The sequence below is a fragment of the Erpetoichthys calabaricus genome, chromosome 17 (genome assembly GCF_900747795.2).
Source record: "Erpetoichthys calabaricus chromosome 17, fErpCal1.3, whole genome shotgun sequence".
NCBI lineage: Eukaryota > Metazoa > Chordata > Cladistia > Polypteriformes > Polypteridae > Erpetoichthys > Erpetoichthys calabaricus.
The window spans coordinates 15,640,406-15,656,763 of NC_041410.2; the positions used below are offsets into that span (position 1 = coordinate 15,640,406).

General features: G+C 41.9%; 1 protein-coding gene across 7 annotated transcripts in view; it reads right to left on the reverse strand.

Annotated features, from left to right (window-relative positions):
• Positions 1-16,358, reverse strand: part of myo5aa (myosin VAa) — a 299,077-nt gene that overhangs the window by 85,774 nt on the left and 196,945 nt on the right. For all 7 annotated transcript variants that reach the window (XM_051920655.1, XM_051920654.1, XM_051920651.1 and 4 more), the window contains exons 19-23: positions 10,619-10,830; positions 10,068-10,224; positions 5,103-5,342; positions 3,127-3,375; positions 1,648-1,741 (exon numbers count right to left, since the gene is read on the reverse strand). In XM_051920655.1, the coding sequence (XP_051776615.1) occupies positions 1,648-1,741; positions 3,127-3,375; positions 5,103-5,342; positions 10,068-10,224; positions 10,619-10,830 (952 nt within the window). The remainder of the gene's footprint in view (positions 1-1,647; positions 1,742-3,126; positions 3,376-5,102; positions 5,343-10,067; positions 10,225-10,618; positions 10,831-16,358) is intronic.

Genomic DNA, 16,358 nt, shown 5'->3' on the forward strand with positions numbered 1-16,358 from the left:
CTTGCTAATCCCAATGGTGTGATAGTTTTCATAGTTCTACAATTCACATACTGGCAGGTGAACGGTCTCACTACACACATTAATTTCACTGAGCCTTCTGTTCAGTCACTTGGCACCAATTTCCACTTGCACATGTAATCTCACGTTCACACCTTCAACTGTCTGAAAAGAGTGAGCCTCAATAAAGACATAACTTAAGTACAGGGTGAGTCAAAATTATGTTAACACTAATTTTTATCTCCACCACACCATTCCAGGTTGATGGACAGGTCATGGTGGATCATTGCCATGGCCTCCGCACTCCCCTGATTTGACACCCTTTGATTTCTGGTTATGGGGTACACTGAAGAAGCACGTGTATAGCAGGAAAGTTCTTGATATCAATTACCTGAAGGACAGAAAACAGACTGCGGTATCATCTGTTCCCTGTGAAATGTGTGTCCGGGCTTTAAATGGTAATGTTGCTCATTGGCTTTTGGGTGTTGAACATGATGGTGAACAGGTTGAGACGTTTCTGTAAATCATCTTGCACATATGAAGTATGTTTTGTTTTGTGAATAAATTGTTTCCCCCATTCAAACATTAACATAATTTTACTCAAACTGTACTATAAAGCTCCCCAAATATCTGACACACAGGCTCGGACACAAGTCACAGTAAACAAAAGGGCTTTATTTGGTGTGAAACTCTTATAGAAGTAGTTTCCCACACCTCAACCACACTACTTCAGGTCACAGCAATTTGTCTTTCTCTGTCACTCTCTTCCTCCTTCTCCTCCACTCCTCCCAGCAAGCTTTGTCATCCTCATCCTCCCGACTCTGACTCTCGGAGCGGATGCAAGCAGCTCCTTTTATGTAACCCCAGAACTATTTCTGGTGTCCCGAAACCGTGGCTCAGTACCATAGATATTGGAGCCAAACCAAGTAGGGCTCACCAGTCCCTTCAGCTCCCCCTGGTGGCACCCATGGAGTCGACAAACTCCAATTCCCAAGATGCCCTGTGGGAATCTGACAATGCCGTAGTCCAGGTGTGCTACCATCTAGTACCCTGGGGAAGACAAAGCCCTGTGAAAAGCTGTCTTCCCTTGTCCTTACAGACCGTGGGAGTTCTGGTTGGGTAACGTTCCCATGCGGCATCCTTCATAACACACATACCAGCATTACCTAACCCCCACAACAGAGTTGAAGATTGTGTTGGGCCAGAACCTATCCTGGCAACATCAGAAACAAATCAGGACTCGGCCGTTGACAGTGTCCCCTCACTCACACAAAGCCAAATCAGTAATAACAATTTAATAAGCAAACTTTTGGGGGTACAATCGAGAACACGGACACTTTACGCAGAGAGCAACCAGGCATTGGATTTGAATTAAGTGCCTTGAGCATGGGAAAGGCGCTATATAAATAAAATGTATTATTATTATTATTATTATTATTATTATTAACCCTGGATGCTGGATCCATGAGGCAACAGTGCTAATCAGTGTATTATCATAGAGCCTAATATACATGTGTTTAAGTTAAATTTATAGCAAAGGAGCTGGGCCTGAAAAAATATTTTATTCAAACAAGGGCGGATAGTTGGCAGCAGCCTGGGTCACAGCTTTTTGAGGTCAATTAGGAGGAGATCTATCCGGAACTTAAGTACCTTTCATCTCCTGCGCCTGCTCCAAAATAAGACGGTTAAGGTCCTCTTTTTCAGTCTTCAGTAAAGTGTTCTGCTCCTTCAACTCTGACACCAGCTGTTAAAATGACAATAAATAAAAGAAAGTCACAAGTGACTTTGGCTTGAGAAAAACAAACAATGGATCACCATGACAGATTATACAATAGAGAAGTCTACTTTTTTTTTTTTTTTAATTAAAAGTAGAAAAGAAATACACAAAACATAACATAAAACTAGAATAACAACTTCACCCTGGAGCAAAAATATGCAGGTAATAATCAACCCAAAAGATGTTCAAAACCGACAATGAGCTGTGACAGCAAACAAACTGCTAAAAGCACATCACAGCCAGCTGTAATTCTGCCATTTATGGATGTTGCAGTCTTATTGATATTATAAATAAATCAATCAATATATTAGGTTACAAATCGGACACAGCAGCACTAGGAAAAAGTCCAAAGAGCGACTAGGCTGATTCCAGGGCTACAGGGGATGAGTTATGAGGAAAGATTAAAAGAGCTGAGCCTTTACAGGAGATGAAGAGGAGACCTGACTGAAGTGTTTAAAATGATGAAGGGAATCAGTCCAGTGGATCAAGACGGTGACTTTAAAATGAGTTCATCAAGAACACGGGGACACAGACGGAAACTAGTTAAGGGGAAATTTCACACAAACATTAGGAAGTTTTTCTTCACACGGAGAACCACAGACACTTGGAATAAGTGACCAAGTAGTGTGGTGGACAGTAAGACATTGGGGACTTTCAAAACTCGACATGATGTTTTTTGGAAGAAATAAGTGAACAGGACTGGTGAGCTTTGATGGGCTGAATGGCCTGTTCTCGTCCAGATTATTCTTATGTTCTAATATTCATAAAAGGGGTACAGCAGTAGTGCCGCTACCTCAGAGCTTTGGTTGACTGGACTTGGACCGCACTCCTGTCACTCTCTCTCCGTTTGTTTATGTGCTCTTTCGTCGATGTACTAGGATTTTGCTCCTCAATTCCACAGTTTAACTGGCAACTCTAAATTTGTGTAATCACTTGAATTAGAGGTATGACGCTTTGTTTTTGGGATGTGGATAAAAAACAATTGTTAAAGATATATTATAATAACAGGACAGTTCCTGGGTTGCACCTGATGTTAAGGTACAATCCAAAAATTGGATTAAGAGGGTCCTGTAAACAGATTAATGGCCAGACAGATAATATACAATACAAAAGCATTCTTCTCTTTTTAGCACACTTGTATGCCATCCAAAATTAAAGGGCAAAACACAACAAACAAACACACGGCTACACGCTGCCAAGCTGCAACCCTGGTGCTATGCAATACAAGCTCAGGTTACATATGCCAAAGAGAAAGGTCAGGCATCAGAAAAGCAAACTTTGACAGAACACTAGAGGGCACCACGCACACCATCACCACCACCACCACTTTGGATAAGTGAAGTCTACTGTACCTGCTCAGTTTCCAGCTTGTACTTGTCAGCGTACTCCTCAATGGTTTTCTTCTCCCTCTGTGTCTCTTCAAGGTCCTTCTTGAGTTTTGCCAGTTCCTCCAGCAGAGAAGTTATACGATTAGAGTTGACTCTCGCCTCCTCCTCAGTACTGCGAAGACGATCCACCTCATTACGCAGCTTCTCGCTCTCGGATGAATAGGTGTTTTCTAGGTTCGTCAGACGATCTTGTAGGTTCTTGTTGTCTTTGTGCTAAAAATACAAATTGGAGCTTAAATGTTGCAGACAGTAGCTGAGGAGCAAAAAGTCGGGAGCCTGGTTTGCAATAGAAGTATACAGTAGCAGAGATTCTCTGGAGTTTGGCCAGGCTGTAGCACCTGCTCTAACCCTTCATTGTCAAGGGGAGGCACTCTGACGAGTCCCGTTGTTATTGCTTACATGTGTTGTCATTAACCAGATTTTGTCTCTGCCTTCTCCTTGTTGCCTGAGTGACATTAGGTTAGAAACTGGCATGTCTATAAATGGGACGAGCCTGTTATTTGCTGGTCAGTTCTGATGCCAGTTTGGAGCTGGCACAGCTCAAGGGTGTTGGCTTCTTTCACCCCAAATGAAGAAATTTTGCCTTCTTAAAATTTAGGATCTCTGATGCCATCCCTATTGTTTTTTTTTTTTAATATAAATTTGGTGCATAAGGGTTTAAAAAACATAGTATTTTTGATTTATATTTCATTTAATTATTAATAGGTTTATTGTTTTAAATTGTACTGGAAGTAAAATAAAATCCAGACAGAAGTTAATAATTATATTACATTTTCAGTTATTTGCATAGCGGATGCTTTTATCCAAAGCGACTCACAAAAGAGGTCAACATAATTGAGTAAATGTCAGTCTGAGGGACTGTTTGGGAACATTTAGCACACACATTTCGGTGGGGGGGTTGTCATGCATTCATGTCGGAGGATCTCCTGAAGGACTCGATTGAGGTATATATGTAATAACCCACCGAGATGAGAAGGGGGCGCCGTCGACAACACTCTCTTCTCCTTCTCTCCCCGCAGCATCAAGAAACCGCCCAGTGAGGGCACTTAGCCCCCGCCCAGTGAGGGCACTTAGCCCCGCCCCATCCAGTTTCTCAGCTATAAGAGACCCAGCTGCCTGGAAGGAGGTGTCTTTTGTGACCAGAGCAACCTGCCGGACGGAGCTCCTGTCAGACAGACCCTGAATCTGCGGATAGAGCTGAACCTATTTGTTTACACTGAGGGCGAGAAGCATAAAAACGCCAAGAGGTGTTATTTTCATTGGACATTTTTAGTTAATTAAATGGGACGACCTGATTTATATTTGCATGACTTGTCATTCTTGCACCTGGCCACAGGGGACATCTAGTCTCACACCACGTCTCAGTTTAAATCATGTCAGTTTTGATAGCTTTATCTAAAGCACTTTAAGCTACATCAATTGTATAAAAATGCGCTACAGAAATAAATGTTGATGTTCTTGTTGTTGCAGAGCATGCGGACGGCATAAAACTGGGGTCTTTATGGAGAGAAGCCTTTATCTTGAAGTCTACATTGTAAAATAAGGGGGAAAATTTGTCTCAATGGGACTTTATTTACCCTTTCAGTAATCCACGCATACCAAAAATGGGCAAGAAATTTCTAACTGCAAAATACGACTACCAGATGTAATGTCGTGAATTGGATCACTTTGGAGTCAAGGGGAAATATAATGAGCAGTGCCACGTTTGAAAACCAATTAAAATAATAATAATAATAATAATAAAACAGCTAAAGGTCATCTGGGCTGTTCTTGTACAGTTGCATTACCGCTAGCCATTTTGTAGTATGATATAACAGTTTGTCACACCAGTAATTTATTCCCAGCTGGAAAGGGTCCAGTTCCTTTTTTTAGTTGCTGGCTCTGAAGCACACGCACACACACACACACACACACACACACTGCCATGGAAACCCACTGACCTGCTCGTCCACCTTGCGCTGCAGCTGCATAATTTTGTTTTCCATGCCGATATTGAGCTTTTTGTAGTGTTCCACAGAGCGTGCCTCGATTTTCAGCTTCTTCAGCTCCCTCTTGGCCCGCATGCGCCTGACACAACACTGAAGGTAAACAATAGCCTCCAAGGAGCGCTTGTACCACTGCCGGGCCAGCCAGCCCCGCACCATCTTCTGGATGATGACCGCCTTGTGTTCACGCACCATCTGTATTGCCAAGGAATTATTGCAAAGTTAATGTATATTGAAGGAAATTAACAATCTCTGGGAGTTTATCCTGGTTTATTCTCTATACAAGATTTTGTAAAAGTTTCACTTTAAAAACAGACAGCTCGTAATTAGCCACAGCTGTCAGTGCCATTCATGGACAGCAAGGAGTTCACACTAGTTCGACTGGAATAGCATCTCTCAAGTTTCAGTGAGAGCCTGGAAAAGACCGTCATCCCAGCCCAACCTCCCCAACCCCAGCTTCTCAAAAGTAAGCAAAACCCAAATGGTTTAAGCATGTGGGGCCTAGCTGATGTGGTACTATTGGTTCGAATCAGTGTCCCCTCTAAACCTGAGGAGCTAAGATGCCATGAAACAGTTTTAAAGGTTCAATTTCTAATCCCTACTTGTGACCAGGAACTAACAAATCAAACACCACACTGGTGGACACATCACAAAAATACAGACACAACTACCCTGTAGCTGTGTAGCCCACTAGTGGCCAGAGCAGTTAACTAGGGTTCAGTCCCCATTACTTTCTGAGTGACACTAAATATATGCACTATAAAAAATAGATTGGAATACATTCAATTAGGGAAAATGCTACTGTATTTAAAATAAAATGTAACCCACATGCAAATAAACAAATGTCATGCCAGGTTGCTGGGGTGTGCTATAGGCAATAGTGGAGGGTAGTCAGTCAGTCAGTCATTATCCAACCCGCTATATCCTAACACAGGGTTATAGGGGTCTGCTGGAGCCAATCCCAGCCAACACAGGGCGCAAGGCAGGAACAAATCCCGGGCAGGGCGCCAGCCCACCACAGGACACATACACCCACACAACAAGCACACACACTAGGGACAATTTAGGATCGGCAATGCACCTTTGGGAGGAAACCAGAGCACCCAGAGGAAACTCACACAGACACGGGGAGAACATGCAAACTCCACACAGGGATGACCCAGGAAGCGAACCCGGGTCTCCTTACTGCGCCACCGTGCCACCCCTAGCTGAGGGCATACAGTTAGGTCCATAAATATTTGGACAAAGACAACTTTTTTCTAATTTTGGTTCTGTACATTACCACAATGAATTTTAAATGAAACAACTCAGATGCAGTTGAAGTGCAGACTTTCAGCTTTAATTCAGTGGGGTGAACAAAACGATTAAATAAAAATGGGAGGCAACTAAAGCATTTCAGGGGCTCAAAAATAATTGGACAAATTAAATAACTGGAAATCAAATGTTCATTTCTAATACTTGGTTGAAAACCCTTTGCTGGCAATGACAGCCTGAAGTCTTGAACTCCTGGACATCACCAGATGTTGGGTTTCCTCCTTTTTAATGTTCTGCCAGGCCTTTACTGCAGCGGCTTTCAGTTGCTGTTTGTTTGTGGGCCTTTCTGTGTGAAGTTTAGTCTTCAACAAGTGAAATGCCTGCTCAATTGGGTTATGATCAGGTGACTGACTTGGCCATTCAAGAATTTTCCACTTCTTTGCTTTAAATGTGAATTTCCCGTTGGGATTAATAAAGTATCTATCTATAAACTCCTGGGTTGCTTTGGCTGTATGTTTTGGGTCATTGTCCATCTGTATCATGAATCAATTTGACTGCATTTAGCTGGATTTGAGCAGACAGTATGTCTCTGAACACCTCAGAATTCATTCGGCTGCTTCTGTCCTGTGTCACATCATCAATAAACACGAGTGTCCCAGTGCCACTGGCAGCCATGCACGCCCAAGCCATCACACTGCCTCCCTCCACCGTGTTTTACAGATGATGTGCTATGCTTTGGATAATGAGCTGTTCCACGCCTTCTCCATACTTTTTTCTTGCCATCATTCTGGTAGAGGTTGATGTTGGTTTCATCTGTCCAAAGAATGTTTTTCCAGAACTGTGCTGGCTTTTTTAGATGTTCTTTAGCAAAGTCCAATCTCACCTTTCTATTCTTGAGACTTATGAGTGGCTTGCACCTTGCAGTGCACCCTCTGTATTTACTTTCATGCAGTCTTCTCTTTATGGTAGACTTGGATATCGATACTCCGACCCCCTGGAGAGTGTTGTTCACTTCGTTGGCTGTTGTGAAGGGGTTTCTCTTCACCATGGAAATGATTCTGCGATCATCCACCACTGTTGTCTTCCGTGGATGTCCAGGTCTTTTTGCGTTGCTGAGTTCACCAGTGCTTGCTTTCTTTCTCAGGATGTACCAAACTGTAGATTTTGCCACTCGTAATATTGTAGCAATTTCTTGGATGGGTTTTTTCTGTTTTTGCAGCTTAAGGATGGCTTCTTTCACCTGCATGGAGAGCTCCTTTGACCGCATGTTGTCTGTTCACAGCAAAATCTTCTACATGCAAGCACCACACCTCAAATCAACTCCAGGCCTTTTATCTGCTTAATTGATAAGGACATAACGACGGACTTGCCCACACCTGCCCATGAAATAGCCAAAGAGTCAATTGTCCAATTACTTTTGAGCCCCTGAAATGAAGGGATTGTGTTCAAAAAATGCTTTACTGGCCTCACATTTTTATGCAATCGTTTTGTTCACCCCACTGAATTAAAGCTGAAAGTCTGCACTTCAACTGCATCGGAGTTGTTTCATTTAAAATTCATTGTGGTAATGTACAGAACCAAAATTAGAAAAAAGTTCTCTGTCCAAATATTTATGGACCTAACTGTATAAAGAAGAAGAAATGTTCTTGGAACAGAACAGAAGTTCTTGGAATAGAAGTTATCCACCTTAAGAAAAGGACAAGTGTTTCTGTGTGTCTGTGTATCTGTCCTATTGCTATGTCTCTGTTTTGCGCTACTTGGTATGGGGTTTGTAAAGGAAGTGCTAATGTTTGTGATGCACCATCTGTTGGAATGAAAGATGCAGTGCATTTTATTACTACATGCATTACAAAACACATTCCAGTAGATTATGCACTGCAAATGTTAATTCTGAATACGTCTAACAGACAGTAACTGTACGAGGTACAGAAATCAGTTTTGTATGTGTGTGTGTCGGTTTTTCCTTCTAGGACTATGTCTCTGTTACAAACCATTTGGTATGGAATTCGCAAAAGCAGTGCCACTGTTTGTGATGTATTGTCTATTGGAATGAAAAATGCAATGCATTTTACTACTATATTCACTATAAAAACATTCCAATAAATGGTGCACTGTAAGCATTAATGCTGAATACATCCAACAGAGAGTAACTGCCAGACAGAGAGATCAGTTTATTTATTATATTTCAACCCGTCTTAGTCAGGTAGCATAGCTAGTAATAGCATATTTGCACAGGATAAAAATTAATTCCCTTTTTTGCTTTCCCAAGTTCTTTTGATGGATAATCCAATGAGTTGAATGAAACTAATAGCATTTATTTCATATACGGATTAAAACACGCTGCATTTAAGAAAAAAGAAAGTCAAGAGTTGTTCTTTGTTACTTATGAGTTAAGGACACACTGCATCTAAATCAAAGATTCATAGAAACAGAAATGTGTATTTGTATGTACAATACATAAAAATACACACATACATTATATATTGATATGATTAATTATGAAAAAAGTATTTCCTTAAGCCAGCAAGTCTTTTAGCGGCTAGTGGTCGAAGACTTGTGTGACACATGATGGGGGCAAAAATTGTAAAAGAATGTCATAATATTTTATTTTGAAATGGAAGAAATTATATTTGCCATTGTTAGATGTAGATTTTTTTTTTTTTTTTAATATTCAAGTAATGGAGCCCTGGAACTGAAGATTTTATTGAACTACCAAATGAAGGAATACACTGTGATTACAGTTGCATTGATCGGCAACATTCATTATTTTCCACCACATCAAAATACAGATAAGATTTGAATTGATATCTAAGTAGTACTAGGGTAGACTTTTATATATTTTTTTTTTTTTTAGAAATTATTTTTGTGAATATTTATTTTTGATTCTAATTTGAAATTACGTCACAATTATGGGGAAAAAAACATATGATGTTATATAATAACTATCATAGTTTAAAAAATAAAAAATTAAGTACTCTAGCTTTGTTGGCTTTGTTAAAAATCTCTGCTATAAATGCTTGCCTGAATGATCCATGTATTAATTATATTTGATTGCAAACTGAATCATTTTGTCTAGCACATTTTTTTACTGTGGCTACATGACTCGAATAGCTTTAGTAAGGACTAACTGTGCTACTTGTCTATGACGGGTTGAAATGTAATCTACGCCGACCTCAGCATTAACATCTACAGTGCACTATCTACTGGAATGTATTTTGTAGCACATGTAGTAATAAAATACGTCACATTTTTCATTCCAACAGATGGTGCATCACAAACATGTTTAGTAATAAAATGGATTACTACAAATGTTTGTGAAGTGCCATCTGTTGGAATGACACAGACAGACACTTATCCTGTTATTAAGGTGGAAGTGTAAACCTTTTTCTAGTTATGCAGTGTAGCCCCCTAGTTGTTCCAATGTTGAGCTATAAACCACATGGCTGCACGTACAATCCCCACCACTGTCTCAATTTATCTCCTTGAGGAAATTGCCTTATCTACCAGAGCTCATGCTGTACAAATACGGAAATACCTATAATATGATTCCATTCTATACCCATAAAGTGCCTTTCCTTGTTTTCTATAATCATACTGAACAAACCAATGAGCCTGAAACATCTTCTAGTCAATGTATATTTTTTTTTTGTAACGCATGCACCTCACCTGCTGGTACTTCTGTCTGGCCACATAACCCCGAAGTATGCACTGGATGACGAGAGCTGCATCCTGCATGCGCCGGTATCGCTGCCGAGCCACATACATCCGCTGAAACTTCTGGATGGTAATGGCAGCCCTTGTTCGGCGTAGGAATTTGGCAAGGCTGTACAAATAAAACATGAATTTAAAAGATGACTAAACAAAGCAATAACAGCAGGCCCATGCACTGTAGTATCAAAGAAAGTATGCCCATGTGCTGTAGAAATACCATCTCATCAGGTCAACCCGTTTGTTAAAGCAAATTATCTGCTCCACCAAACAGTAAATCATGTGGATGAAAACTTAGTCTTCAGTATATCATACGCACACATGATCAAGAGGTTTAGTTCTTATTTGAGCAAACATCAGAATGGGTAAGACAAAATGATCTAAAGGACCATCATACAATTGTAGGTGGCAGACTTGCAGGATCTGGCATATCAGAATGGATGAATAAAAACAAAAAGCTCATTAGTCCAACCTACAAAGACAAAAAAAAAGAGAGAGAGTTTCCTTACCATCGTGCCTGGTAGCCTCGGACATGCCTCTGGATGGTGATGGCAGCACTTCGCATGCGCAGGTACTTCTTGCGTAGCAGCCAACAGCGAATAGTTTTCTGGATGCGAATGCAGGCTGCACGCAACTTGTCTGCTCGCAGTTTTTCCAAGTAGGCCACTTGACCAGCCCGGAAAAAAATTTTCGTTTTTCCAAACTGATATTTATCTTTATCCTGCAGACACAATTAAAATACAAGTATCAGGATATTAGTGTCTAGTCATTCACAATACACAACCCCCAGGGTCAACCGACTCCGGTGTGATCGTGGTTCTGCTCATTGAGCGTATCCTCCAACCATCCAGGACAGATTTCAGCCTTGTGTGTGCTGCTTTTGGGGTCACTTATCTCTTTCCTGCATGTCTGACTAATGAATGAATGCAGAAATTAGAAGGCCCTTTTAAACATCTCGACTACTTATTGACCAATGACGTCATGTTTGCGGTGCCCACGGGGTCATATAATACAATGTGGACGCAGTTCCCCAGGCATTCTTTTCGATCTTCTATAATTTACTACAAAAAATATGCCAAACTAGTTTAAAATTAATTTTATTATGATCATTTATTTGCCTAAAACACATAATGGTCACTAGCAACCCTTAACGCGGTAAAGTGTCATTATTTTTACATGCACATTTTAAGTGCTGTGTTTATAAAGGGCGTTTAAGCAAAACATGCCTTTTTCAGGATTTCTTTCTATCTCTATATGTTCATTACAGCGGTGTTTCTACCTTGTTAGTGTTCATGTAAGCATATACAAGTTGAGAGAGGTACGAGATGACAAAAGAAATGCATTGACACCTATCAGCACAGTAAGCCCTTAAAAGAGCCCCCTGTTGATGACAGCAAATTATAAGTCAGAGAGAGACACAGTGCAGAGTGACACTTCTGATGCCATGAATGTTGTGATCAGGAAATTGTAAAGGATACAGATACAGATTGTAAGAAGCTGTTTCAGGTGATGTGACTTGTGCTGTTTCAGAGGCAAAAGTGGACGAAAAAAAACACAGCAGGCACCATATATGTTCAGGATCACTGGACCACAAAGCAGTTGATCGCTGCAGTGTGTGCCATGTGCCAAAGTCCAATGATCACCAAAATGTAATTGTGGTCTGGGATTATTGGGCTGAGTAGCAGACTATCATTTAATATTATATAAAAATGTAACAAATTAAAAGTAATTAAGCATTCAAAATTAGTTTAAACGTTTTCAGAGAAAAAGTTTCAATAAAACTTTGGACAATTATGATCATTTGTGAGTTGATTTACACACACACACACACATTATATATATATATATATATATATATATATATATATATATATATATGTTCTGGTTCTAATTGTTTTTGCAAACCTTTGTAATCCTAATATAAAAATCCTAATGCTACTGCTGCAAGCAGGAAGCCATGTGACAGGAAGTAGGAAGTAGGAAGTGAGTGCAGCAGCAGTAAGCATGTTTCACACCATTTTTGTAATTAAACATTCTCTACATCACTTCGTGGTTCCGGGAAATATTGCATGAAGGTGTTTAGCTTGCTGGCTAATTGAACAGGAGATTCAGTGAGGCCAGTACAGTGAAAAGGGAGACCTACAAGCAAGATTGTTCAGTGGCTCTGACTCCATTGTCTTATAAGGCATCTTAAGGCAGAAATAACAGCGCAGTAATTTGCTCAAGAATTGCTAGAGGAGTTACAGTTACTACATTGTCCAGTTGTCCATGTAAAATGGAGCTTCAAGAATTGGAAGTTAGATCTGTTGCTTGTCGTTCGACTAAATCTTCTGCTGTTTCAAATGTCAGTGTAGCAGCAGCCAAAGCACGTGCTAAGGCAGAAGCTGCCCAAGCTAGAGCTGCCTTTTCAAAAAAGGAGATTGAACTTAGAATGGAAAAGGCCCGTCTAGAAGCCACGTTAGATGCTCTGGAGAAAGAGAGAGAGGCAGAGGCTGCGCTGGCTGAAGCAGCTGTGATGGAGGCTGCAGTTGCAAACTTAGAGGCCGCAGAAATTGAACTCGGATCCCAGTTACTGCCAGCACAGAGCGGAATGCCTTCACAAGGGCTAACTAAGCAGGATGGCGAAGGATTGTTTGAGAGTACAAACACAGAGGTAATAAACACACCATGCTTACTGAACAGTATGTAAATGAGCATAGCGGCAGGCATTCATTCAGGGAAGGATGTTTGAATAATGGCCCCATTCCGGACATGTGTGTCCTCAACCTGGTAGCAGATGAAAATATAGCCCGAGAAGAAGCAAGCTATCTGGCATCAGGTCATCCTGCAGATACTACTGTACACAATAAAGAGTCTCCTTTAAGGCAAAGGAGCCATCCTACCCTTTTAAGTAATCAGCCAAGCAGTGCTCGGAGCCTGCCTGTGCTAACACCTTGCCCCAGTCGTTATAACCACCACATGGATGAAACTGCTGGACACTCTCGTGACCATGCCTCATCAGATTTAGCAAGGTATCTGGTACGAAGCCAACTGATATCATCCGGACTAAATAAGTTTGATGACCGGCCCGAGAATTATTTTGCCTGGAAATTCACATTCCTTAATGCCATAGAGACATTGGGTCTTACAGCGGGAGAAGAGATAGATTTATTGATTAAATGGCTTGGGACAGAATCTGCAGAACATGCGCGTCGTATCAAGTCAGCGAATGTGCGGAACTTGTCTATTGGGCTGCAGCGCATTTGGGAGAGATTGGAGGAGATTTATGGGTCACCAGAAGCCATAGAAAGTGCTCTGCTTGCAAAACTGGACAATTTTCCGAAAATATTACCAAAAGAACACCAAAAGCTTAGGGAACTGAGTGATTTACTGTCTGAGGTTGAGGCTGCAAAACGAGATGGTTTTTTAGCAGGGCTTTCCTACTTGGACACTGCTAGAGGTGTTAACCCAATAGTAGAAAAGCTCCCATATGCGCTTCAGGAGAAGTGGATGATGCAGGGCTCCCGCTATAAGCAAGAACACAAGGTCAGCTTTCCCCCCATTTTCCTTCTTTTTGCAGTTCATACGCGGTGAAGCTAAGGCACGTAATGACCCCAGCTTTACTCTCCCCTCCTCCACTGTTAACCCAAACAAGAGAGAGAGATTCGTCGAGAGTCACAGTAATGCCCGTAAGCCAGTGTCTGTACACAAAACAGATATTACTCCCTGTTCCAATTCCCCAGCCAATGATGACCCAGATAGACAATGTCCAGTTCATCGCAAACCTCACCCCCTGAGAAAGTGCAGAGGCTTTAGAGAGATGCCCCTCGATGAACGGAAAAGAATATTAAAAACACATAACATCTGTTTCAAATGCTGCGCATCAACCAAACATGTTGCCAGATGTTGTGAAACAAGTGTCAAATGTTCTGAATGTGAGAGTGACAGGCATTCAGCTGCCCTCCATCCAGGCCCAGCTCCTTGGCTGTCCAAGTCCCCTTCTCCCCTCGCACAGCATGGCGGGGAGAAGAAAGAAGCAGCAGATGACGCTATTACGTCCAAATGCACTGAGGTGTGTGGTGAAGGCTTTAGTGGGAAATCCTGTGCAAAAATATGCCTTGTGAATGTTTATCCAGCCAGTGACCGCAGCAAAAGCAGGAGGATGTATGCCATGCTGGATGACCAAAGCAATAGGTCCCTAGCTCGGCCAGATTTTTTTGACATTTTCAACATAGATGGACCTTCAGCTGCATATACATTGAAAACCTGCTCTGGAATAGCTGAGACTACTGGCAGGCGAGCGGTTGGTTATATCATAGAGTCATTAGATGAAAAAGAAAGTCTTCCTTTGCCCACACTCCTAGAATGCGATATGATCCCTGACAACAGGGATGAAATTCCTACTCCAGAAGCTGCTCACAATCACCATCACCTCAAGGCAATCGCCAATGAAATACCACCTCGTGATAGAGAAGCAGCAATTCTGCTGTTGCTGGGAAGGGACATGTTAAGGGTGCATAAAGTCCGTAAGCAGATCAATGGGCCCCATGATGCAGCATATGCCCAAAAATTGGACTTGGGCTGGGTAATAATTGGTGATGTGTGCCTGGGTGGTACACACAGGCCTTCAGAGGTCACTAGCATGAAAACTTACATCCTGGATAATGGCAGGCCAAGTCTCTTTCACCCATGCGAGAGCCATATGATGGTCAAAGAGAGGTTCATCCCTTCTGAGCAGCACCAACTCTTCTGCCGCATTCCCAGTGAAAGCCATCTGACTGGAGCAAATGGGGAGAAACTTGGACAATCGGTTTTCTACCAGACAAAAGGTGATCACAAACCTGCACCTTCTATGGAAGATCTTTTGTTTCTCAAAACTATGTTGAATGAATTCTTCCAAGACTCCAGCAACAGCTGGGTGGCCCCACTTCCTTTTCGCAAAGCACGTAGGCAATTGCCTAATAATCGTGTATATGCTATGAATCGTTTTAGATCTCTAAGCCGCACCCTTGAGAAACATCCAGAGATGAAAGCTCATTTTCTAGAATTCATGAAAAGGATGTTGGATAGCTGTCATGCAGAACTTGCGCCTCCGGTTCAAGAAGGTAAGGAGTACTGGTATTTGCCCTTCTTCGGAGTGTACCACACACAAAAGCCCACCCAAATACGTGTGGTTTTTGATTCTAGTGCTCAATTTGAAGGGGTTTCCCTTAACAATGTGCTGCTCTCTGGGCCAGACTTGAATAATAGCCTGTTGGGTATCCTTATAAGATTTAGGAAGAACCCCGTTGCACTTACGGCTGACATTCAGCAAATGTTTCATTGTTTTCTAGTGCGAGAAGATTGTAGGGATGTTTTGCGCTTTCTATGGTATGAGGACAGTGACCAGGACAAAAGGGTTGTTGACCATAGAATGAGGGTGCATGTTTTTGGTAATAGTCCCTCACCTGCTGTGGCCATTTATGGTCTGAGGCGAGTTGCACAAGAAGGAGAAAAAGAGTATGGCAGTGATGTGTGCCGCTTTATTCAAAGAGACTTTTATATGGATGATGCTTTAAAGTCTGTCCCCACTGTGGAGGAAGCAATTGATCTCCTTAAGAGAACGCAGGAAATGTTAGCAGCTTCAAATCTTAGGCTCCACAAAGTGGCCTCTAACAAAGCTGAGGTGATGGATGCGTTCTTAAAGGAAGATCGAGCTAAGGATCTACAAAATCTTGACTTGTTTGTGGATGACCTACCTGATCAGCGAAGATGGAATATTATGTCAGACATTTTTACATTTTATGCACCTGAAACTGACAGACCATATACCCGCAGAGGAGTACTCTCCACGGTCAATAGTCTTTTTGACCCGCTGGGTTTCCTGGCACCAGTGACTATCCGGGGGCGCTTACTACTTAGAGAACTCTCGAGACACGGCAGTGATTGGGACACCAACCTTCCAGAAAGCATGCATGAACAATGGGTGCAATGGCAGAGTTCGCTGCAGTGCCTCAGAGGCATTCAAATACCCCGTATATATTCTGCTATTCCACCTTCTAATGCCCTGCACATTGAGCTGTGCATTTTTTCAGATGCCTCTGTTAATGCCATTGCTGCTGTGGCTTATCTCAAATTTCTAAGCCATGACAAGCAAATAGATGTGGGCTTTGTCCTCGGCAAGGCAAGACTTGCCCCCCGACCTGAACTTACAGTGCCCAGGCTGGAGCTATGTGCTGCGGTGCTAGCTGTGGAGATTGCGGAAGTTGTCAGTGAGGAAATAGATCTCCA